Source organism: Procambarus clarkii, chromosome 77 (assembly GCF_040958095.1).
Source record: "Procambarus clarkii isolate CNS0578487 chromosome 77, FALCON_Pclarkii_2.0, whole genome shotgun sequence".
NCBI classification, from domain to species: Eukaryota; Metazoa; Arthropoda; class Malacostraca; order Decapoda; family Cambaridae; genus Procambarus; species Procambarus clarkii.
The window spans coordinates 14,392,503-14,415,023 of NC_091226.1; the positions used below are offsets into that span (position 1 = coordinate 14,392,503).

The following is a 22,521-nucleotide window of genomic DNA, read 5'->3' on the forward strand; positions in this document are numbered from 1 at the left end:
TAAAGCTACCCATTTCATTATATATGAGGTCAATTTTTTGATTGGAGTTAAAATTAACGTAGATATATGACCGAACCTAATCAACCCTACCTAACCTAACCTAACCTATCTTTATAGGTTATGTTAGGTAGCCGAAAAAGTTAGGTTAGGTAGGTTACGTAGTCGAAAAACAATTCATGAAAACTTGGCTTATTAGGCAAATCGGGCCTTGCATAGTAGGCTGAGAAGTGCGTTCTGGCTACTAGGTACGACATATATATATATATATATATATATATATATATATATATATATATATATATATATATATATATATAAAGGGGTAAAGCGGGGGGAGGGGAAGGGTAGGGAAAGGGAAAAAACATAGGCATAGTGGAAGGGTGAATTATCAGGGGGGGAAAGCGCCAAGCCATTACGACTACATAGCACTTGGAATGGCTTAGGATGAGGATTGGTAGGGATAGGGGAGAGGAAGGGGAGGGACGGGGAGGGACGGGAAAGGAGGAATAGAGGAAAAGAGGGTGGTGGGGGGGTGGGGTTAGGCACTGATTATCCCTCCCCTATCCTGGTTCGTCGCAGGCTCAGTATTACGATACAAAGTGATGTATTATCACTAGGAATTCAAAATACAAGCAAAATACAACATTCAATACAAGCATTCAATACAATACAATGTTCATTTAATACAGACAAATGTTTACCCTAAAATAACATTGTAATAATACTAAGAATACTGTTCAACTTTGAACTGCAACAACGATCTGAACACGCAACACTACAACACCAGACTTAATACAATAAAATACACTATACTGCAGGACATCATAGGACAAGGAACAAAATAATACAAACTTTAATACAGGATAACACAACACACTGCATAACCGGGCATAATAATACAAGAAAATACACTATAGTAGAGGAGAATCACGCTACAACACCGTGCAGAATAAAATACAACACTGTATTATTAAACAACATAGCACACTACAGCAAGCAAAGGATTAACGTAGGATAATCCTATATAATCCCAGCGACCTGACGAATTATCAATGCGAACATCAGGCAGTAATTTAATATCTATAATAACTAGCTGAAGCTTACAAGTTCGAAATGTGACCTTTGACCTCTTTTGAGCTTAAAAGTTTATTAAAAAAAAACGATTATGCCTGAAAAAACCTCTGTTGATATCTTATTGTTAACATAAACCTTTAGTAAAGTCGTTTTATTTGTGTCTGGGATGAAAGGCTTTTGAAAACCCCTTAAAATCCTATTAAATTGGGAGAATGTCTAGGGTACAAGGTTGGACTTACCTATTGCTGTTTCTCTATGTGGAAGTTTTCTTACAAGAGCAATGGGTAGAGTCAGATAGGATATACTTATATTTATACATACATATATACATACAAATACATATGTACTTTGGTGAGTTGCGACAAGGGTTCATTTGGATTTCAAAACAAATATTTAGAAATCTATGAATATTATTAACACAAACTATGATTTAAATTTTACTAATTGAACTTTTAAACACAATCTTAATACTGTTTTTAATATATATATTGAAAACAGTCTCCTTAAAAATTATGGTGTCTTAAAAATTTCTGCATCTTGTTCAATGTGCTGGAAGCTGAGAAAGTTTGAAAATTTCTGCATTAGAATTGTCAAGATATTTTCTTTCAATCTCCTCTTCATCAATTATCATTCTAATTGAACGTTCCCATTAATCCATATACAAATCTTCTCGTTACAATTTCCTATTTACGAAAAAACATCCTGTTTTCAGAATAAATTATATTATATTTTTCCTTGTCTCCTCTTTTGTTCTCTGTTTACAAAATTTTCACAGACCTTTTCCTCTCATCATGTTTCCAATTTTTCCTCCTCTCTCTTTCGTTCATTTTATATTCATAAAATCTATGCATTTTCTTTTCATTAATTCTTTAATATTACCTTCTCATCCCACCAAACTGTTCCTCTCATTCTTCTAAAATGTTATGATACTGGGAACACTTAACATTGATTCATACATTTTAATATACGCAGGCGATGAGTCCCAATAACGTGGCTAAAGTATGTTGACCAGACCACACACTAGAAGGTGAAGGGACGACGACGTTTCGGTCAACAAAGTGCATTCACTCAAGCTTTCTTCACAATCAGTACAGTGCATTCACTCAAGCTTTCTTCACAATCAGTACAGTGCATTCACTCAAGCTTTCTTCACAATCAGTACAGTGCATTCACTCAAGCTTTCTTCACAATCAGTACAGTGCATTCACTCAAGCTTTCTTCACAATCAGTACAGTGCATTCACTCAAGCTTTCTTCACAATCAGTACAGTGCATTCACTCAAGCTTTCTTCACAATCACCATAATACATTCACTCAAACTTATAAATCACTTAATGAAACACAGGTCAATCTTATTCCTATCCAGTCAATTCTCGCTTGCTTCTGCAAGCATTTCAAACACATTCTTTGCAATATTTTGCTTCTCAATTACTGCCAGCTTTCAATAAACCTAATATGTTTTAACATTTAACAACTTACATCCCTGAGAGAGACAAACACCCAATTACAAATTATACTCTAACAGATAAGAGCTGAATGATCGTATCTTAAAAGCCACACTTATATGATGAAGAATTCATCCAGATAATCCTCTACAAATCTTATATGTCAGGAATATATCCTTTCGCCTTTCAAAATTAATGTGACGCTAGGAATAGTTTGTTTGATATCTTTGTTCAGAATAAATGCATTTGTGATTAAGATATCTTTCATTATACACATTCTATACTTTGCAATAATTATACACCTCATTGTATATTTCTGAGGGTCTCCTCTACATTTACAATTTAAGTAACACATTGTAATTAAAATTCCGTACCGATGCGACAATCTTTTTTATATTAATTCCATAAGACTTTATATAGAATTATAGATAATTACTCTATAATTCAGCTTACAAATATTTTTCGCATCACTCCTCTTGTGCCTATTAGTCTCTCTTCCTTATAACTACTCTTTTTTTCTATGTATTTACTGTCCAGTAAGCGGTTGGGCACCATTCCTTTCCCCCCGTCCCATCCCAAATCCTTATTCTGACCCCCCTTCCCAGTGCTATATAGTCGTAATGGCTTGGTGCTTTCCCCTGACAATTCTATCTCTGCCCTATTTCCCTGCAATACTGAGAATGGGGAGCTTTTTGTATCCCCCTATTTGCAAGCTGATGGGATCGCCACATCCCTAAATGAAAATAATTTAGAGACATTGTTTTAAAATTAAATACAAAATTGTCTTCAATAAAACGCTATATTCTTTCAGACCAAAATATATCACTTAAACGTATTTTACCTAACTTTGAAAAACTCTCTTTCATGCCTGACAGCTTCAGCGTGGCACGTCCCAAAGCTTAAGGCAGCTTAAAGCTTGTGTTTGTACAATGCTTGTATTTATCGGCTTGAGGAGAGAGTATTGAACCTTCCAATGATAAATCAATTGTATGGTGTTCCCTGTTTTCCTACGACTGGGATACCTGGCTTAATACACCTGCTGCATGGGTAACAGCTTCTCCCCAGTATCAACCTACCCTGGATTTTCACCCTGGAGAGGCCACTCCAGACCGACAATCAGAGCGCAACTCCATAGTCTCCTGAGACTGATGGATGCCTGCTACTTGGTCATCTCTTTAACCAATTTATGTTCCTTATGGTAAATTGGTTAACAAGGAAATAGTGTCCCGGAAACATCACACACATAGGTTCGAACCTTCATCACGGCCCTTGTGGATTTGTTCACTAATATATATTTGTATATTAGACTTTTCAGGCAGAAACGGGTGATAAGGACAGATAGAGGCATCAGCACCAAGCCTGACAGGCAAGCCTGGAGGCATCAACACCAAGCCTGACAGGCAAGCCTGGAGGCATCAGCACCAAGCCTGACAGGCAAGCCTGGAAGCATCAACACCAAGCCTGACAGGCAAGCCTGGAGGCATCAGCACCAAACCTGACAGGCAAGCCTGGAGGCATCAACACCAAGCCTGACAGGCAAGCCTGGAGGCATCAACACCAAGCCTGACAGGCAAGCCTGGAGGCATCAACACCAAGCCTGACAGGCAAGCCTGGAAGCATCAACACCAAGCCTGACAGGCAAGCCTGGAGGCATCAACACCAAGCCTGACAGGCAAGCCTGGAGGCATCAACACCAAGCCTGACAGGCAAGCCTGGAGGCACCAACACCAAGCCTGACAGGCAAGCCTGGAGGCATCAACACCAAGCCTGACAGGCAAGCCTGGAGGCAGGAAATCCAGCGGTTTGATATTTACAACATTGTCAACAGCTTCCCTGACAACTAGAGAAACATGTAAAAGCTAAATATTTGCAGCCGGCAAAGCTATGTTAGCTTGCCTGCAGGAAATTATTGACCCGTCACATACGGATTTTTTTTCCGCTTTCAGGCTAGACGAGCGCTCGGACGAGCAGACCCACTGGTCGGACGAAACACAACTGGGGAGACGAGCGATGTTGGAGACAACTTCTTCACCGGCGATGCTGAGGGTGGTGGGACTGACGAAGCAAGATCAGGGTCTGTATACTTGCCGCGTCGACTTCCGTCTCCACCCAACCAAGACGACCAGAGTCAATCTTACTGTCATTGGTACGTCATTTTCTCAATGTTTTGTTTTAATCACTGTTTCTCTCTCTCTCTCTCTCTCTCTCTCTCTCTCTCTCTCTCTCTCTCTCTCTCTCTCTCTCTCTCTCTCTCCCTCTCCCTCTCTCTCTCTCTCTCTCTCTCTCTCTGCCCAACCACTTGGGGGTGGACGGTAGAGCAACGGTTTCGCTTCATGCAGGTCGGCGTTCAGTCCCCGAGCATCCACAAGTGGTTGGGCAGCATTCCTTTCCCCCCCCGTCCCATCTCAAAGCATTATTCTAACCCCTTCCCAGTGCTATATAGTCGTAATGACTTGATGCTTTCCCCTGACAATTCCCTCTCTCTCTCTCTCTCTCTCTACCAAATTTCAGTCTTACAGTCTTGTCATGTCTCCAAACAGTTCCCTTTTATATGCAAATTAACAGGAATATTCAGTGGCCAACATTCTCTTTCTGCTCTTAACGAACCTAAATAAAGGAATTTCATACAAAACTTATATTGAGCCTTTATTTTCATAATTTTCTCATGATGTTTAATATGAATAACTGACATGAAGTTAATGTTAATAATAATGTTACTAATAATATGCTAATAATTATTCACACAAAACCACACTAACGGGATTTATATGAGAAAATGAATTAGAACAATGAGTGGGGATTCGAACCAGCGAACTGGAGTCCTTGTAACATTTACTCCTGTACCACATATGAAGATACACGACCTGGGACTTCACTGAATGCACACGAAGTCCGTAGGCTTTTACTGAAGTCAGTACAGGTTTTACATCCTCCCCCACCCCCCCCACTCTTATGTAGTCTGATTTCTTTGTGTATTTGAAGCTGAAGCGTTTGAAGAACTTCTTTACTTACTACAGAGTGCATGAAGAGTGCATGTAAAACTTAGATAAGATTCAGTAAGAGGCTCTCAGCCTCTTACTGAATCTTATCTATCTGAATCTGAATCAGCCTCTTATTGAATCTTATCTATCTGAATCTGAATCAGCCTCTTACTGAATCTTATCTTTTTCCTGTGAAAAAGGAATCCTAGGGTGACCAACTTATACCATATCGTCGTATAGGGGCAAGATGTAGGGCTGGGAATACTAAGATCGCTGGTTCGAGTCTTTACCCTTAGAACGTAATGACCGATTAGGTTCAAGAAAAGCTTGAACGTCTTGTGCTTATTTCATTCTTAAACAGGGGTTCGACAGCTGGTTTAACAGCCAGTTTGCTGTTAGGGACATGGGAAGACTGGAAAGGTTCTCTAATACTATGATAATAAGCCGTGCCAAGCAAGGGAAGGGGGGACCTGCTGCATGGGTAACAGCTTCTCCGTATCAACCTACCCTGGCTTTGCGCCCTGGAGAGGCCACTCTAGACCGACAACCAGAGCCCAACTCCATAGTCTCCTGAGACTGACGAAGGAATGCTAGTGTGATTACCTTGTGTGGATAAGACCCAGCGAGAGGAATAGAATGGGTTGAATCACCTATAACTCTTATTCCAGTAGTTGGTCAGTCAAATCAAATCATTTGATCAATCAAATCGTTTCCCTGGACGATAACACACACACACACACACACACACACACACACACACACACACACACACACACACACACACACACACACAGAGGATATGATAGAGCCCAGTAGGCTCAGGAATCTGTACACCAGTTGATTGACAGTTGAGAGGCGGGACCAAAGAGCCAGAGCTCAACCATCGCAAGCACAAATAGGTGAGTACACACACACACACACACACACACACACACACACACACACACACACACACACACACACATACACACATATCACAGAGACGTTAGAAAGAACTTTTTCAGTGTCAGAGTAGTTAGCAAATGGAATGCATTAGGAAGTGATGTGGTGGAGGCTGACTCCATTCACAGTTTCAAGTGTAGATATGATAGAGCCCAATAGGCTCAGGAATCTGTACACCAGTTGATTGACGGTTGAGAGGCGGGACCAAAGAGCCAGAGCTCAACCCCCGCAAGCACAATTAGGTGAGTACAATTAGGTGAGTACACACACACACACACTCAAATCCCCCCCCCCCCTCCCTCCCTTTGCTCAGGTCCAATAGCACACACACACACATTACCTTTTGTGTACATAACTGCCTTCCGCATGCGGCTGTCAAGCGTAAATTGATAATTTAGCAAGTGTCGAGTATGCGGCAGCCAGCGTCAACCGAAGCGCCAAAAATCCCCCCCACAATGAATAGATTTAAATTAATTCTCTTTCTATCTCACCCGCGCTCTCAAACGCGCATGCGTGCCCGCCTCCAAAGACCTTAAATAAATTATATCGTCAGATATAATTCTCTTTTTAACCCTCTCTTCACAACAAGGGGGGCAAAGAGAATTTAAACATTGTTTATAAACGTTAATTTCTTGTTTTTCTGTAAATTAACTGGCTGTACTTAACTGGTGGATGAGTTAACTGTTGAATGATGCTACAGTCAGTCCTTGTAAACAAATGTCACAATTCGAGTGTAAATTGTTTTACTCGTGAATTGTTTGGTAGCAGGATCATCAAACGACTCATCAGTCTCACTGTTTATGAGTGAGAGAGACGCTTTACTCACGATTCATAACTGATGTATGACTTTTCTGAAAAAAAGTGCTATTCTGAAAAAAGTACTTTTCTGAAAAAAGTACTTTTCTGAAAAAAGTACTTTTCTGAAAAAAGTACTTTTCTGAAAAAAGTACTTTTCTGAAAAAAGTACTTTTCTGAAAAAAGTACTTTTCTGAAAAAAGTACTTTTCTGAAAAAAGTACTTTTCTGAAAAAAGTACTTTTCTGAAAAAAGTACTTTTCTGAAAAAAGTACTTTTCTGAAAAAAGTACTTTTCTGAAAAAAGTACTTTTCTGAAACGCACTTTTCTGAAAAAGTACTTTTCTGAAAAGCACTTTTCTGAAAAAGTACTTTTCTGAAAAAAGTACTTTTCTCGAAAAGTACTTTGCTCACGTCCTTCGCTCCCACGTACCACAAACATCAGTAATTACAAACTGAACCTAAGCACCTAACCTCGCCCAATTTAGGGCTAACTACACACCAAATTTTAATATGTAATTGTGTTAATTTACACGTGAGAAAAAATTGATTTTTAATTCTTAATATGTGTATCTTCGGAGTCAGTAGCTGCTTGGACAATCACAGATCGAGGACTGGTTGCCGCTTGCCCGAGCTCAACCCCAAGTTCGGTTTGCGGGGCTGACCGGATAAGAGGAGGATTAAGCCAACGATAGCTGTGAAATGTTGACCAGACCACACACTAGAATGTGAAGGGACGACGACGTTTCAGTCCGTCCTGGACCATTCTCAAGTCGATTGTGAAAGTACTGATAACTGTGAAAATAGAACAAATTCACTTTAAGGTTCATGGTTGTGGTTCATGAGGTTGAATGTTGTGTAGGTGATTGTATTGGTGATTGTATTGGTGATGGTTGATGTTGTAGTGGTGGGGTTGTAATTGTTGTAGGGTGGAAGGTAGGTAGGTGTATTGATAATGGTAGTTGAAGTGTTCGTACTGTAATTAATATGTTATTGGGGGTAGTTGTGTCGTTAGAGGTAATGGTGGTGGTGGTGGTGGTAGTTGAGGGTTAGTAGTTGTAGTTGTGGTAACAATGGTGGTTGATATGGTTGTAGAAGCTGAACGTTAATGACATACGAATGACTAATGTTGTAGTGTAGGTAGCTGCATTTGTGGTTGGGTTGTGGTGATTGAAGCGATTGTGGTAGAGGCGAGTTTTGACCTCTGACTCTTGTTAGAGGTCAGAGGTCAAACCCCCTCTCCCCAAAGCTCATGGTAAGCCTGACCTAACCAGCTTTTCCTGGAATACGAATCGCCAATCCCTCCAGGTCTCCAGTTTCTGCTGGGTGGACAAGGGCGAGCTGTTTAGGATTGGTGCCCAGTCGATCCTCCCTTATGTTGGTTTCTAGTTTGCAGGTGGGATGGTGTTTTGTGTATATGAATAGTGGTTGAAGCAATTGTAATGGTGGTGGGTGTTTTAATTGTATTGGTTGAGGTGTGGTTAACAGCTGTGGTTTAAATGGTGGTGGTGATGCTTGTGGTCGTTTAAGGGGAGGTTATCTTGAGGTTATCTTGAGAGAATTTCGGGGTTTAGCGTCCCCGCGGCCCGGTCCTCGATCAGGCCTCCTTTTTGTTACACATCCCCCAGGAAGCAGCTTGTAGCAGCTGTCTAACTCCCAGGTACCTATTTACTGCTAGGTAACAGGTGTATCAGGGTGAAACGGTTTGTCCATTTGTCTCCGCCTCCACCGGGGATCGAACCCGGAACCTCAGCTGGCACAAGAACAGAGGCAGCTGGTTCTTGATGGTACAAGAACCTAGACTTCAAGACTGACCTTATCTCATGCTAAGGATTATAGGAACAGAATAATTTTTGCTCATACCTATAACTCAATCATCTTAGTAATAACAAGTGCCACATAAATACATGGAACTAATTTATAACAAAACATTATATATCAAATAATTTTCGTTTAAATGCCTGTTGTATTAAATCAAATAATTTTCGCTTAAATGCCTGTTGTATTAAATCAAATAATTTTCGCTTAAATGCCTGTTGTATTAAATCAAATAATTTTCGCTTAAATGCCTGTTGTATTAAATGAAAGATAACGAAAATAAAAGAGGCTAAAGTGCAAATAAATCAGAGGAAAGAGGTAAAGGTTTTTGATAAAAGAGAATATTTTAAACTCACAGAGAGAGCAACATCACTCTCCAGCAAAAGAGAATTGAATGGAATCGAATTGAATGTGAAAATTCTATCCAGAAGCCTCGTAGGGGGCCTCGTAGCCTGGTGGATAGCGCGCAGGACTCTTAATTCTGAGGCGCGGGTTCGATTCCCGCACGAGGCAGAAACAAATGGGCAAAGTTTCTTTCACCCTGAATGCCCCTGTTACCTAGCGGTAAATAGGTACCTGGGAGTTAGTCAGCTGTCACGGGCTGCTTCCTGGGGGTGGAGGCCTGGTCGAGGACCGGGCCGCGGGGACACTAAAGCCCCGAAATCATCTCAAGATAACCTCGAGAAGCCAAGCACTTGAGTGAGGAACTATATTTACTTTATTAGTTGCCATATATTTATGTCGTACCTAATAGCCAGAATGCACTACTTGGCCTAGTATGCAAGGCCAGATTTGCCTAACAAGCAGAGTGATTATTGTTTTTCAAATTGATTTATTTGAATTAGTAGTGGGCATCCATCAGTCTCAGGAGACTATGGAGTTGGGCTCTGGTTGTCGGTCTGGAGTGGCCTCTCCAGGGCGCAAAGCCAGGGTAGGTTGATAAGGGGAAGCTGTTACCCATGCAGCAGGTCTCTCTCTCTCTCTCTCTCTTAGACGGCGCTCACTTAGGTTAGGTAGATTAGGTTTGATCAACTGGTTTGTTATGTTATGGAACTTAAATTCAGCCGATGAGTGGATAGGTTTTGACCGAGTCTATGCCTCTTTCCCCCCCCCCCCCTCAAAAAAAAAAAAAAAATCCAAGTGCTCAGTCCAGCCCGTCCTCCTAAAGTCCCCAAACGTATGAAAACGGTCAATTTAAAGTAGTCTCGCCTAACCTACCAGAGGACCCAAAACAGAAAACGGGACAGTACGTCACTTTCGCCAGCCGCTTCCATTTTCTAGTACGATCATTTTTTTGTCTTAGGTAACGCATACGTGCGAAAAACGACGTTCTTTGTAAGAGGAACAGGTTGCCATGTACCAACACATGATTTATAGGGAGAAGTACACTGCACGCGACACACTGAGAGGCCGAGCTCTATCAACTAAAGATATTTTAGAGATATTTATAGATATAAATATATCTAAAAAGATAAATTTATAGCCTACATATATGAAGGTTCTATATGGACGAAACTTAGCTAAGCGTTCATATGGTTTGTTGGTTTGTCAGAAAGAAGTCCATTTGGGATAAAGAAATCATCATTCCTATTGTATTGTTAATCAGAATCTAATAAATCCACCATTTTGGTACTTTACACATTCTCGAATCATTCCTTTGTGGTCGGAAAGGGAGATGAAGATAGTAAGCATTCAGCAGTCACGAGTGACTATGGAATAGAACTCGGACTATCGAGGCAGAAGTATCCTCGCCAGGATAGATTGATATGCAGAAGAAGCTGTTACCCATGCAGCAGGTTCCCCCCACTCCTCTCTCCACGTTACTGAAAGTTTTCAACCGATTGTTTCTCGTCTCTGCGAGTCAGCTTATTCTCCTTGATATCCTGTGTGTGCCCCAACCCAATACAAGAGGTAATTCTAATGATTACTGCTAAACAACTGAATTACTCTTGCATCTTGCAACGAGGATATCCCTATGTATTTGTATAGAGGACGAGGTTGAATCAATTGCTTTCATTAGTAAATTGGATGGTTGCAATATTGCCTGGATTTCGTCGCTAAAAATTATGCAATTGACAGCTTTTCGGTATATATTGGATATCTTGAGGTTATCTTGAGATGATTTCGGGGCTTTATTGTCCCCGCGGCCCGGTCCTCGACCAGGCCTCCACCCCCAGGAGGTAATAAAGATGTAAACAATTGATTGCACAACCAGTTCTATTAGTTTTTTGTGGAATGTTTCACTGTATCATGGTATAGGGAGCCGGTCGGCCGAGCGGACAGCACACTGGAATTGTGATCCTGTGGTCCCGGGTTCGATTTCGGGCGCCGGCGAGAAACAATGGGCAGAATTTCTTTCACCCTATGCCTCTATTACCTAGCAGTAAAATAGGTACCTGGGTGTTAGTCAGCTGTCACGGGCTGCTTCCTGGGAGTGGAGGCCGGGTCGAGGACCGGGCCGCGGGGACACTAAAGCCCCGAAATCATCTCAAGACAACCTCAAGATAGAAGATAGTGAGTGACATTCGTCTTCTAGCCCTCCAGGAACTCCGCCTACTCCCCCCTCCCCTCCCACAATTCGCTAACGTCACACGTACAGTGTTGCAAATCTGAATTACAGCGAAGGGAATATATCAATATTGTTGTTGCAAAGTCAACATCCGCTGGGCATTCCTGTCACCACGGTTTGTTGGCGGGGTATTTCCTTTCATTTGCAAGTTTTGGAGGAAATTCACACAATATAAACCTTTTTATTTTGCCTTATTGTCGTCTGGAAACTGATCCAAATGGTAACCAACAAAATAAATGCACACACACACATTTTATATATATATATATATATATATATATATAATATATATATATATATATATATATATATATATATATATATATATATATATATATATATATATGCAGAATAACCACATATGAAAAATAGAAAATGCTTAACGCGTTTTCGGCTAATTCGCCTTCATCAGAGCAAAGTAGAATGATTCTAGGATGATTCTAGTAGAATGATTCAAAGTAGGATTCTACTTTGCTCTGATGAAGGCGAATTAGCCGAAAACGCGTTAAGCATTTTCTATTTTTCATATGTGGTTATTCTGCATACTTGGATCAGTGTTTTTGTGATCATTGTTGCATATATATATATATATATATATATATATATATATATATATATATATATATATATATATGACAGTGTCAGACCACGGAGGAAAATTGAAACAGGAATTTCCTTAAGTACTTTCGTATATTAATACATCTTCAGAAGGAGTATTAATATACGAAAGTACTTAAGGAAATTCCTGTTACAATTTTCCTCCGTGGTCTGACACTGTCACATTTTTAATCACGTGTTTATTTTTCGTGATTTACACACACACACACACACACAATATATATATATATATATATATATATATATATATATATATATATATATATATATATATATATATATATATATCCTTCGAGGATGTGGCAGGCACCGATTGGTCCTCTTCACCTGTGACGTGATGCTGACGTGGCATGGACTAATTGGTTCTCTTCAACATGACGTGGGAGGAGCTGATTGGCCCGTGTCACCCTTTGAGTCAACGGCTTAGGACGATTACTTGCCCAATCAAACTACGTTTTTCTAACCTCTGCCTTATAACGATTTTCTTTTATTTGAATGTAGCTTAGTCTATGCAGACGAGGAGTCACAATAACATGGCTGAAGTATGTTGACCAGACCACACACTAGAAAGTGAAGGGACGAAGACGTTTCGGTCCATCTTGGACCATTCTCAAGTCGATTTTGAAGAGGGAAGGAGGCAAGGCAATAGGCAAGAGAGAGGTTTACCTTTCGTATCTTTTGCCTTGCTTTTTCTTCCTCTAAGATTTTTTTCTCCTCACCTCTCTCTTGCCTATTGCCTTGCCTACTTCCCTTAGCATAATCGACTTGAGAATGGTCCAGGACGGACCGAAACGTCTTCGTCCCTTCACTTTCTAGTGTGTGGCTTGGTCAATTTAGCTTATTCTAACATGATTCTTCGTCTGCTTGTTTCCAAACACTTCTAAATAATGGGACGACTCACTGATGATGTAAATGACCAATTAGAGTGTAAATGACCCTTTGATGATATGAATAGTGATATGTAATGGGTTGGCTTCCGGTTGAGGAAGAGCAATGAGTCACACTAGTTAGTCCGACCCTTATGTTAATGGGAACTGATGACCAATAACGAGGAGTCATAATAATGACGGATCTAGGCCTATTAACAACAGCATACGCTCAAAAAACGCAAAAATACAGGTCATCTCGCGTCATGCAGGTCGGCGTTCAATCCCCGACCGTCCTAGTGGTTGGGGCACCATTCCTTCCCCCCGTCCCATCCCAAATCCTTATCCTGAACCCTTCCCAGTGCTATATAGTCGTAATGGCTTGGTGCTTTCCCCTTAATAGTTCAGACGCATAAATTGGACTCGTTATTACACACAGAGATCACACTAACGTGATGCAACAAATGAACAAATCCTCAAGGGCCGTGACGAGGATTCGAACCTGCGTCCGAACATGCAACATAATACACACACACACACATTATGATGATGCTTCCGGACGCAGGTTCGAATCTTCGTCACGGCCCTTGTGGATTTGTTCATTGGATTCGTTAGTTGCAAAATATTTTGAAAACTGTGTTTTCTTCCACTAAACGAAGCCATTAATATTTTTCTTTAGCTAAAATAAATATTTCATAGAGATATAACGAATAAAGATACTAATAAGATAAGATAATAAAGATAGTAAGATTCTTCCCCAATAAAGTTTACAATGTAAAGCAACGCGTCAGGGGAGACAGAGTAGTAAAGAGTGTCATGAAAAATGAATAATGTGTAGAAGAGTGTGTCCAAGGAGCGTTATAAGAGCGTCTTCAAGAACTCTTAAGAGCACATCTTATGAGTCATAAAACTTTACATAGTGCCGAAGACGAGAGAGAGACTATGAAAACTCTTCAAAATATTCGCAAAAATTTAATTTTTCACAATTTATGTCATTATTAATATCAAAAGTTGAGTTAAAAAGATTTGTTTTTTATTTAGTCTTGCATTCTGAATTGGTTAAATGTTTGGACCAAAAAGTTGGTGCGAAACTTCCTTTAAATTTATGATATTTTTAATTTTAAAAATTGTTTCATCATATACATAGCGGGAGGGAGAGATGGTAAAACAATTTTCTTCCGGAAAACAGCTCTTGCGACCTGAGATTTTCTTGTGCGCAAATGCTGCGTCTTTCAGTTCTAAAGACACAGCCCTAGATGTGTCTCACTTCAGACACAGCCCTAGATGTGTCTCACTTCAGACACAGCCCTAGATGTGTCTCACTTCAGACACAGCCCTAGATGTGTCTCACTTCAGAAACAGCCCTAGATGTGTCTCACTTCAGACACAGCCCTAGATGTGTCTCACTTCAGACACAGCCCTAGATGTGTCTCACTTCAGACACAGCCCTAGATGTGTCTCACTTCAGACACAGTCCTAGATGTGTCTCACTTCAGACACAGTCCTAGATGTGTCTCACTTCAGACACAGCCCTAGATGTGTCTCACTTCAGACACAGCCCTAGATGTGTCTCACTTCAGACACAGCCCTAGATGTGTCTCACTTGAGACACAGCCCTAGATGTGTCTCACTTCAGACACAGCCCTAGATGTGTCTCACTTCAGACACAGCCCTAGATGTGTCTCACTTCAGACATAGCCCTAGATGTGTCTTACTTCAGACACAGCCCTAGATGTGTCTCACTTCAGACACAGCCCTAGATGTGTCTCACTTCAGACACAGCCCTAGATGTGTCTCACTTCAGACACAGCCCTAGATGTGTCTCACTTCAGACACAGCCCTAGATGTGTCTCACTTCAGACACAGCCCTAGATGTGTCTCACTTCAGACACAGCCCTAGATGTGTCTCACTTCAGACACAGCCCTAGATGTGTCTCACTTCAGACACAGCCCTAGATGTGTCTCACTTCAAATTCAAGTGATGGGGCTGAGTGAATGCAATTGTTGGGCTGAGTGAATGCAATTGATGGGGCAGAGTGAATGCAATTTATGGGACTGAGTGAATGCAAGTGATAAGGCTGAGGGAGTTCAAGTGGTGGGGATGAGTGAGAGCAATTGATGGGGCTGAGTGAATGCAATTGATGGGACTGAGTGAATGCAATTTTTTTAGCTGAGTGAATGCAATTGCTGGGGCTGAGTGAATGCAAGTGGAGGTGCTCAGAGCTGGACGTCCCGTGGTCCAACACTAACAGCATTCAGTACTGCCGGATGTTGTATTGAATAGTGCAAACTAAGTTTCTATACTGATAACGGTATTATCCGGCTCTGAGAGACGCGATCATCACTGTCCTGATCCCGGTGGAATTGGCATTCCAGATAAGTCGTAGTGATGCCTTGACACTCTCATTGCTGGATGTCAGAAGAGCCCGGGGAGACATGATCACTACATACAAAATTCTCAGGGGAATTGACAGGGTAGAAAAGGATGGATTATTTAACACGAGAAGTGAATGCCAGTTCAAGAAACGACGACTATGGCGTCCGCTGCATTACATTATTGCAATAATGTAATCGCAAGAAAGTGAAAATATAGAGTAAATGAAATGCGCGTCGTAAAGACCGTAGACTTTTACGTCGCTCAAAATTTTAAAAAACAAATAATTTATAATAATATAAATAAATGTTTATTCAGGTAAGGTACATACATACAAGAATTTTTACAAAAAATAGATTTATAGATACAGCTAGTACACACAATGCCTAAAGCCACTATTACGCAAAGCGTTTCGGGCAGGAAAAACATTGGACTAAAATTTAATACTAATACTATCATTTATATAGGTGCGGAAAAAACCACATTTGAACAATTAGGGAATGCTGAACGCGTTTTCGGCTAAATTCGCCTTCATCAGAGCAAGATATAGAGAGTCTATCTTGCTCTGATGAAGGCGAAATGAGCCGAAAACGCATTCAGCATTCTCAAATTTTTCAAATGTGGTTTATCCGTATACTTGGATCAATGTTTTTTGTGATCGTTGTTGTGTACGTTATATATATATATATATATATATATATATATATATATTATATATATATATCAGAACTGTCACTCATTCAACGATCTCTCCATTCACCTGGGCTCTTGGAGACTCGAACCCTGGACCCAACGTGTGTGAGACCGAAGCTCTATCGACCGAGCTATTGAGTAACCTTAATAAGGAAAGTTTCCAGAAGCAGTTTTTATTCAACGAGATCTCCAGTCTCGCAACTTTACGAAGTGAAGATTATTTTATCGTTGTTTTTATCCGAACATATTGCGATTATTTACGCCGCATTGTGTTATCTTCTTGAGGTTATCTTGAGATGATTTCGGGGCTTTAGTGTCCCCGCGGCCCGGTCCTCGACCAGGCCTCCACCCACAGGAAGCTGCCCGTGACAGCTGACTAACACCCAGGTAACTATTTTACTGCTTGGTAACAGGGACATAGGGTGAAAGAAACTCTGCCCATTGTTTCTCGCCGGCGCCTGGGATCGATCCCAGGACCACAGGATCACAAGTCCAGCGTGCTGGCCGCTCGGCCGACCGGCTCCAGTGTTACAAATATACTGTGAATACCGTGTACTTACCTAGTTGTACTTGTGGAGGTTGAGCTTCAGCTCTTTGGTTCCGCTTCTCAATTGTCAATCAACTTGTGTATAGGTTCCTGAGCCAATTGGTTTGAATCATATCTGCATTTGAAAGTGTATGTAGTCTGCAAGCGATGAGTCACAATAACGTGGCTGAAGAATGTTAACCAGACCACACACTAGAAGGTGAAGGGACGACGACGTTTCGGTCCATCCTGGACCATTCTCAAGTCGATTGTAACACACTAGAAGGTGAAGGGATGAAGACGTTTCGGTCCGTCCTGGTCCATTCTCAAGTCGATCCATCGACTTGAGATCGAACATTGACTGGTCTAGGACGGACCGAAACGTCTTCGTCCCTTCACCTTCTAGTGTGTGTAGTCTGCTTCCACTACATCACTGCCTATTTCATTCCATTTGTTAACTACTCTGACACTGAAAAAATCTTTCTAATATCTCTATGGCTCATTGGGGTACGAAGTTTCCACCTGTGTTCCCTTGTTCGTGTTCCACCCAATCTAAATAGTTTATCTTTGTCCACCCTGTCACTTTCTCTGAAAATTTTGTAGGTGGTGACCATGTCTCCCTTACTCTTCTGTCTTCCAGAGACGTGAAGTTTAATTCCCGTAACCTTTCCTCATAACTCATACCTCTTAGCTCTGGTACTAGTCTGGTGGCATACTCTGAATTTTCTATAACTTTGTTTAGCAAGGTAAAGAATGCATGCTGGGGCTGCATACTCCAGGCTTGGTCTGACATATGTGGTATACAAGGCTCCCGAATGATTTGTTACACAAATTTCTAAAGGCAATTCAATGCTGTCAGAAAGAACAATTGTATATGAATTATGTAATAGGAACAAGATGCGTTTCAAACTGACTTAAATTAATAGAGGATGAAAGGCCAATAAAATCTATAGCTGGACGATGTCACACTAACCAATAGCGAGAAATAAAAATAAAGTTGATATATGCAACATTGTTAATCACATGGAAGTGAAAAAATTGAGTAAGTTAAATGCGCGTCGTAAAGTCCGTAGACTTATATGACTCCAAATTTTTACAAATATCTTATCAAAAGCAAACATTAGATACACTATACCGTCTTAAGTGAAAGGTCAAATGAGTGGAAAAAGTTCTTGCAGCTTCCAGTATCTAGACAAGACCCAGACAAAAGTACACAAAACTGAAGAGAATGAACAGCCCAAATGAACAACCCAAATGAACAGCCCAAGTGAACAGCCCAAATAGTTTAGAGAACTGCTGTGGCCTTGCTCTATGCTGTAATGTCGCAGCATATAACTCGCCTCTGGGCCTGAATCACCTCTAAGATATATATTATATATATGTATATATCATAGATATATATACATATATGGCTAAAAAACTCTAAATGACTCTAAATGGCTCAGAATTCAAAATTTTTCTAAGGAAACGTTCCTTAGAATTTTGTTTTGTTTTATTTTACCATAAAAACATAAACACTGTATAGAAATTTTTCTTGTTCCTTGATAGTGCTTGTCTAATTGTTTATGCCTCCAAAGTATAGAAAATGGTTATTATTTCCAACAAAGCTTAGCTTTAGTGACCAGGACAGTGACTAGGACAGTGACCAGGACAGTGACCAGGACAGTGACCAGGACAGTGACCAGGACAGTGACCAGGACAAGGACCAGGACAAGGACCAGGACAGTGACCAGGACAGTGACCAGGACAAGGACCAGGACAGTGACCAGGACAGTGACCAGGACAGTGACCAGGACAGTGACCAGGACAGTGACCAGGACAGTGACCAGGACAGTGACCAGGACAGTGACCAGGACAGTGACTAGGACAGTGACCAGGACAGTGACCAGGACAGTGACCAGGACAGTGACCAGGACAGTGACTAGGACAGTGACCAGGACAGTGACTAGAACAGTGGCCAGGACAAATATATTTTCATAGGGTCGAACTCTATATCAAGTCATAGAGTTTAGGTACATTAGGGTTTAAGGACTTCCCAACACTTGTACGCAATCGCTGGCTGAGTGGCTATATTAAAGAGTTTATATATATTGAACACGTAAGTGTAAGCGTACATGTAAATCTATGTAAATCGTATGAAAATCACGAAGATATTAACACACGATGAATAATGTGAAAACAAATAACTTCGAAGGAAAAATGAAACAAGAAATTACTTGAGCGCTTTCGTGTGAATCTAACACAATATATATGTACACGCGTTCGACTCCCAAGCACACACACACACCACTATCTGCCACCCGAACACTTTATGTAGGGCATACGTAAATCTGTGTATCTATGTATTTACGTATGTAGGTTACCTTAGCATTTTAAAAGCACCGAATCACCTTCTGTGGTTGCGTGTTCAATAAACCCTTGAACTATATGTTTAACACATCTCTAACCCTGTCCATGGAGGACAGAAGAAAACGTATATATGCTGGTTAGTATTGTAAATGTCTGGCCACGTCTGTGGTAGAAAGCAATAATAATAAAAAAAAATTAAGCAGTTCTGATGGTTCTTCCCACAGTACCTCCAGAGAGCGTCAGTGTGATGATTGGAGACGTGGAGAACCTCCAAGGAACAGCCAGCAGTCAAGTAGGACCTTACCTCGAGGGAGAGATGCTTAAACTAACCTGTGTTGCTCATGGAGGTACGTAACTATTTTATTCATTATAAATTGTGTCCTTTTTTGAATTTACATGTCCCCCAAATGCGTTATTTCATATATAAAAATGTAATTAAACTGCAGTTTCGATGGGTTTGATCCAGCCACTTGGGGTGGACGGTAGAGCGACGGTCTCACTTCATGCAGGTCGGCGTTCAATTCCCGACCGTCCACAAGTGGTTGGGGCACCATTCCTTTCACCCCCGTCCCATCCCAAATCCTTATCCTGACCCCTTCCCAGTGCTATATAGTCGTAATGGCTTGGTGCTTTCCCATGATAGTTCCTTCCTTCCCTGAGCTTTAGAAGACTCGAACTATGGACCCCACGTCTGTGAGACCGAAGCTCTATCGACTGAGCTATTGAGTGGCCTTAATAAGAAATTCATATCTTATTAGTCTTAATTTTATATTCACGCTTTGCTGCTCCGCCAAGATATGTTTTCATATATATATATTTTCTAACATAAATTACCAGTATGTAGATATACAATCGCTCTAATTGGAAAATATACATATTTGGATGCACACTATTAAGCCTCGGAGAACAATTTTTGTTCACAAAATTTCCTAGGTAATGAAATTTCGTGCTGAGAGAACACCCAGTGGAAATGCAACTTATATACAGAGTTTTCTAATAATATCCTTTGCACATAATATTTTTCTTATAAGGACTTATGTGGACGCACTAACCAATTCCCAGCGCTTATTTTCACTTGTAAAACCATTCTCAGCGTTTATTTTCACTAGTAACCCATTCCCAGCGTTTATTTTCACTAGTAAACCATTCCCAGCGCTTATTTTCACTAGTAACCCATTCTCAGCGCTTATTTTCACTATTAAACCATTCCCAGCGCTTATGTTTACCAGTGATTTCCTATTTAGGTTAAGGGACACGGGTGAATTAACTTAAAGTTCCTTGTAAGTGCTCATTTCCCCTTACAATATGCCTTCAGACTCAAATTTACAATGAAATGACACCGGCTGTGTATTATAGGATGTTATGGGTGTCTATGGGTGGATTCAGCAGTGGAAAAGGCTGCTTCATGAATGGGAATTCTCTAATAATATTGGTGATAATAGTTTTGGCACTGCCTATATTTTAACTGTCATCTTTTAGACTAATTTTCAATACAGTGGGGGAAAGAGAGAGTGTGAGATAGCAACCCAGTCTTAATAGAACGTCGCAGTTTGACGTATACTCTAAGGCTAAAAATTGTCGTACTAGAAAATGGTAGCGATTCGCGAAACTGACAAACTAACCCGTTTTCTGTTTAGGTCCTCTGGTATTTTCGGATAACAGCACCTTAGTACGACGGTTTCTTGACGTTGGGAAATCTTAGGAGGATGGTTTGGACAGAGATCCAGTTGACAGATTGTATTCTACAATTCCACTGAGCCTAACTAATGCAAATTTCACGCATATTTGTATTCCAATTTATAGAAACAAAGCAGAATTCTCTCTGCAAATCACAGTTCAACTTGCATATTATTTAGTAATTTATTTAAGTAGTATACAGAAAATTCACGTGTGACATAACATTAAAATTTCACTAAAAGAAATTATTCGTTTGATGATGAAATTTAAGTGTTTTTGGACAGTTAGCGATAAAAAATTGAAAATGTATCAGAAAAAATCTTATCAAACTACAATTGGCCTTTGCAAAATTTAATGGAGAGACAATTGCTTTTGAAATTTGTGCCACTAATTTATTCAGACATTTAACACTCAGAAACTGTCCTTATAAATTTGCTGAAACTCATTTGCGAGCAAGAAATAAAAACAGCTTTTTACTGTTGTATAGTTTACCTTGCACATTGAAAAATATATGAATATATTCATATTTAGAGAAAAGAATTGCTATTTTTGGTGTCTGAATTTATGCCTGGAGGCCAAGATGATACATGTGGGGTATGGGAGTGGCATAGGCCAGGCTATGATGACACATAAGGGGTGTGGGAGTGTCATAGGCCAGGGTAAGATGACACATAAGGGGTGTGGGAGTGTCATAGGTCAGGGTAAGATGACACATAGGGGGTGTGGGAGTGTCATAGGCCAGGGTAAGATGACACATAGGGGGTGTGGGAGTGTCATAGGCCAGGGTAAGATGACACATAGGGGGTGTGGGAGTGTCATAGGCCAGGGTAAGATGACACATAAGGGGTGTGGGAGTGTCATAGGCCAGGGTAAGATGACACATAGGGGGTGTGGGAGTGTCATAGGCCAGGGTAAGATGACACATGTGGGATGTGGGAGTGGTATAGGCCAGGCTATGATGACACATAGGGGGTGTGGGAGTGTCATAGGCCAGGGTAAGATGACACACGTGGGGTATGGGAATATCATAGGCCAGTCAGGATTGATCCAGTGTCTTACGTTTAAAAGGAATATCGACATCTGTTAAAATGCCAATATTTCTTAAAGTTGTATAATATTAAGAAGCACCTCTTCATTGCTTAGTATACAACAGTCTTCCTGTTGTGGGTGGTGGGTGGAGGGGGGGGGAGGGAGAGGGGGGAAGGGGGGAGGGGGGGGAAGGGGGGGAAGGGGGGTTTATTGGAGATGAGGCGGCTCCGGTGAAGTGAAGATACCTCTCCTCCTCTCCCGAGCAATCCTGATCCGGCCGTGTAGGGCAGTGACCCATCATCAATTAATGTACAAAATTGAGTGAAGCTATCCACAAGCATCTGGCCTCCCAATAGAAAGATATTCTCAGTCGATTATTTTAGTGTTATCAGGAGCACCAAACAACACTAAAATAATCAAAAGTTAAGAAGATAATAGAAGATTGGACACTGGCGATTACACTCTGCCATTCCAATCATCAGGGTCCTAGGAGACTCGAACCCTGGACTCCATGTGTGAGAGGCCAAAGCTCTATCAACCGAGCTATAATTTTTTCACTCTGCCATGTTTGAGAACACGATAAAACACACACCATACTGCCCCCACCATCAGTGAAACACAGGGCACTGTAAGCTACAGCAGTGGACCAGACCACACACTAGAAAGTGAAGGGACGACGACGTTTCGGTCCGTCCTGGACCATTTACAAGTCGATTGTAACACACTAGAAGGTGAAGGGACGACGACGTTTTGGTCCGTCCTGGACCA

At 40.9% G+C, this 22,521-nt stretch overlaps 1 protein-coding gene across 1 annotated transcript in view; it reads left to right on the plus strand.

The window, feature by feature from the left end:
- The window catches only part of LOC123747163 (uncharacterized), a 92,405-nt gene that overhangs the window by 34,650 nt on the left and 35,234 nt on the right, over positions 1-22,521 (plus strand). Inside the window, exons 3-4 of the mRNA XM_069313996.1 lie at positions 4,465-4,664; positions 19,272-19,394. Coding sequence (XP_069170097.1) covers positions 4,465-4,664; positions 19,272-19,394 — 323 coding nt within the window. The remainder of the gene's footprint in view (positions 1-4,464; positions 4,665-19,271; positions 19,395-22,521) is intronic.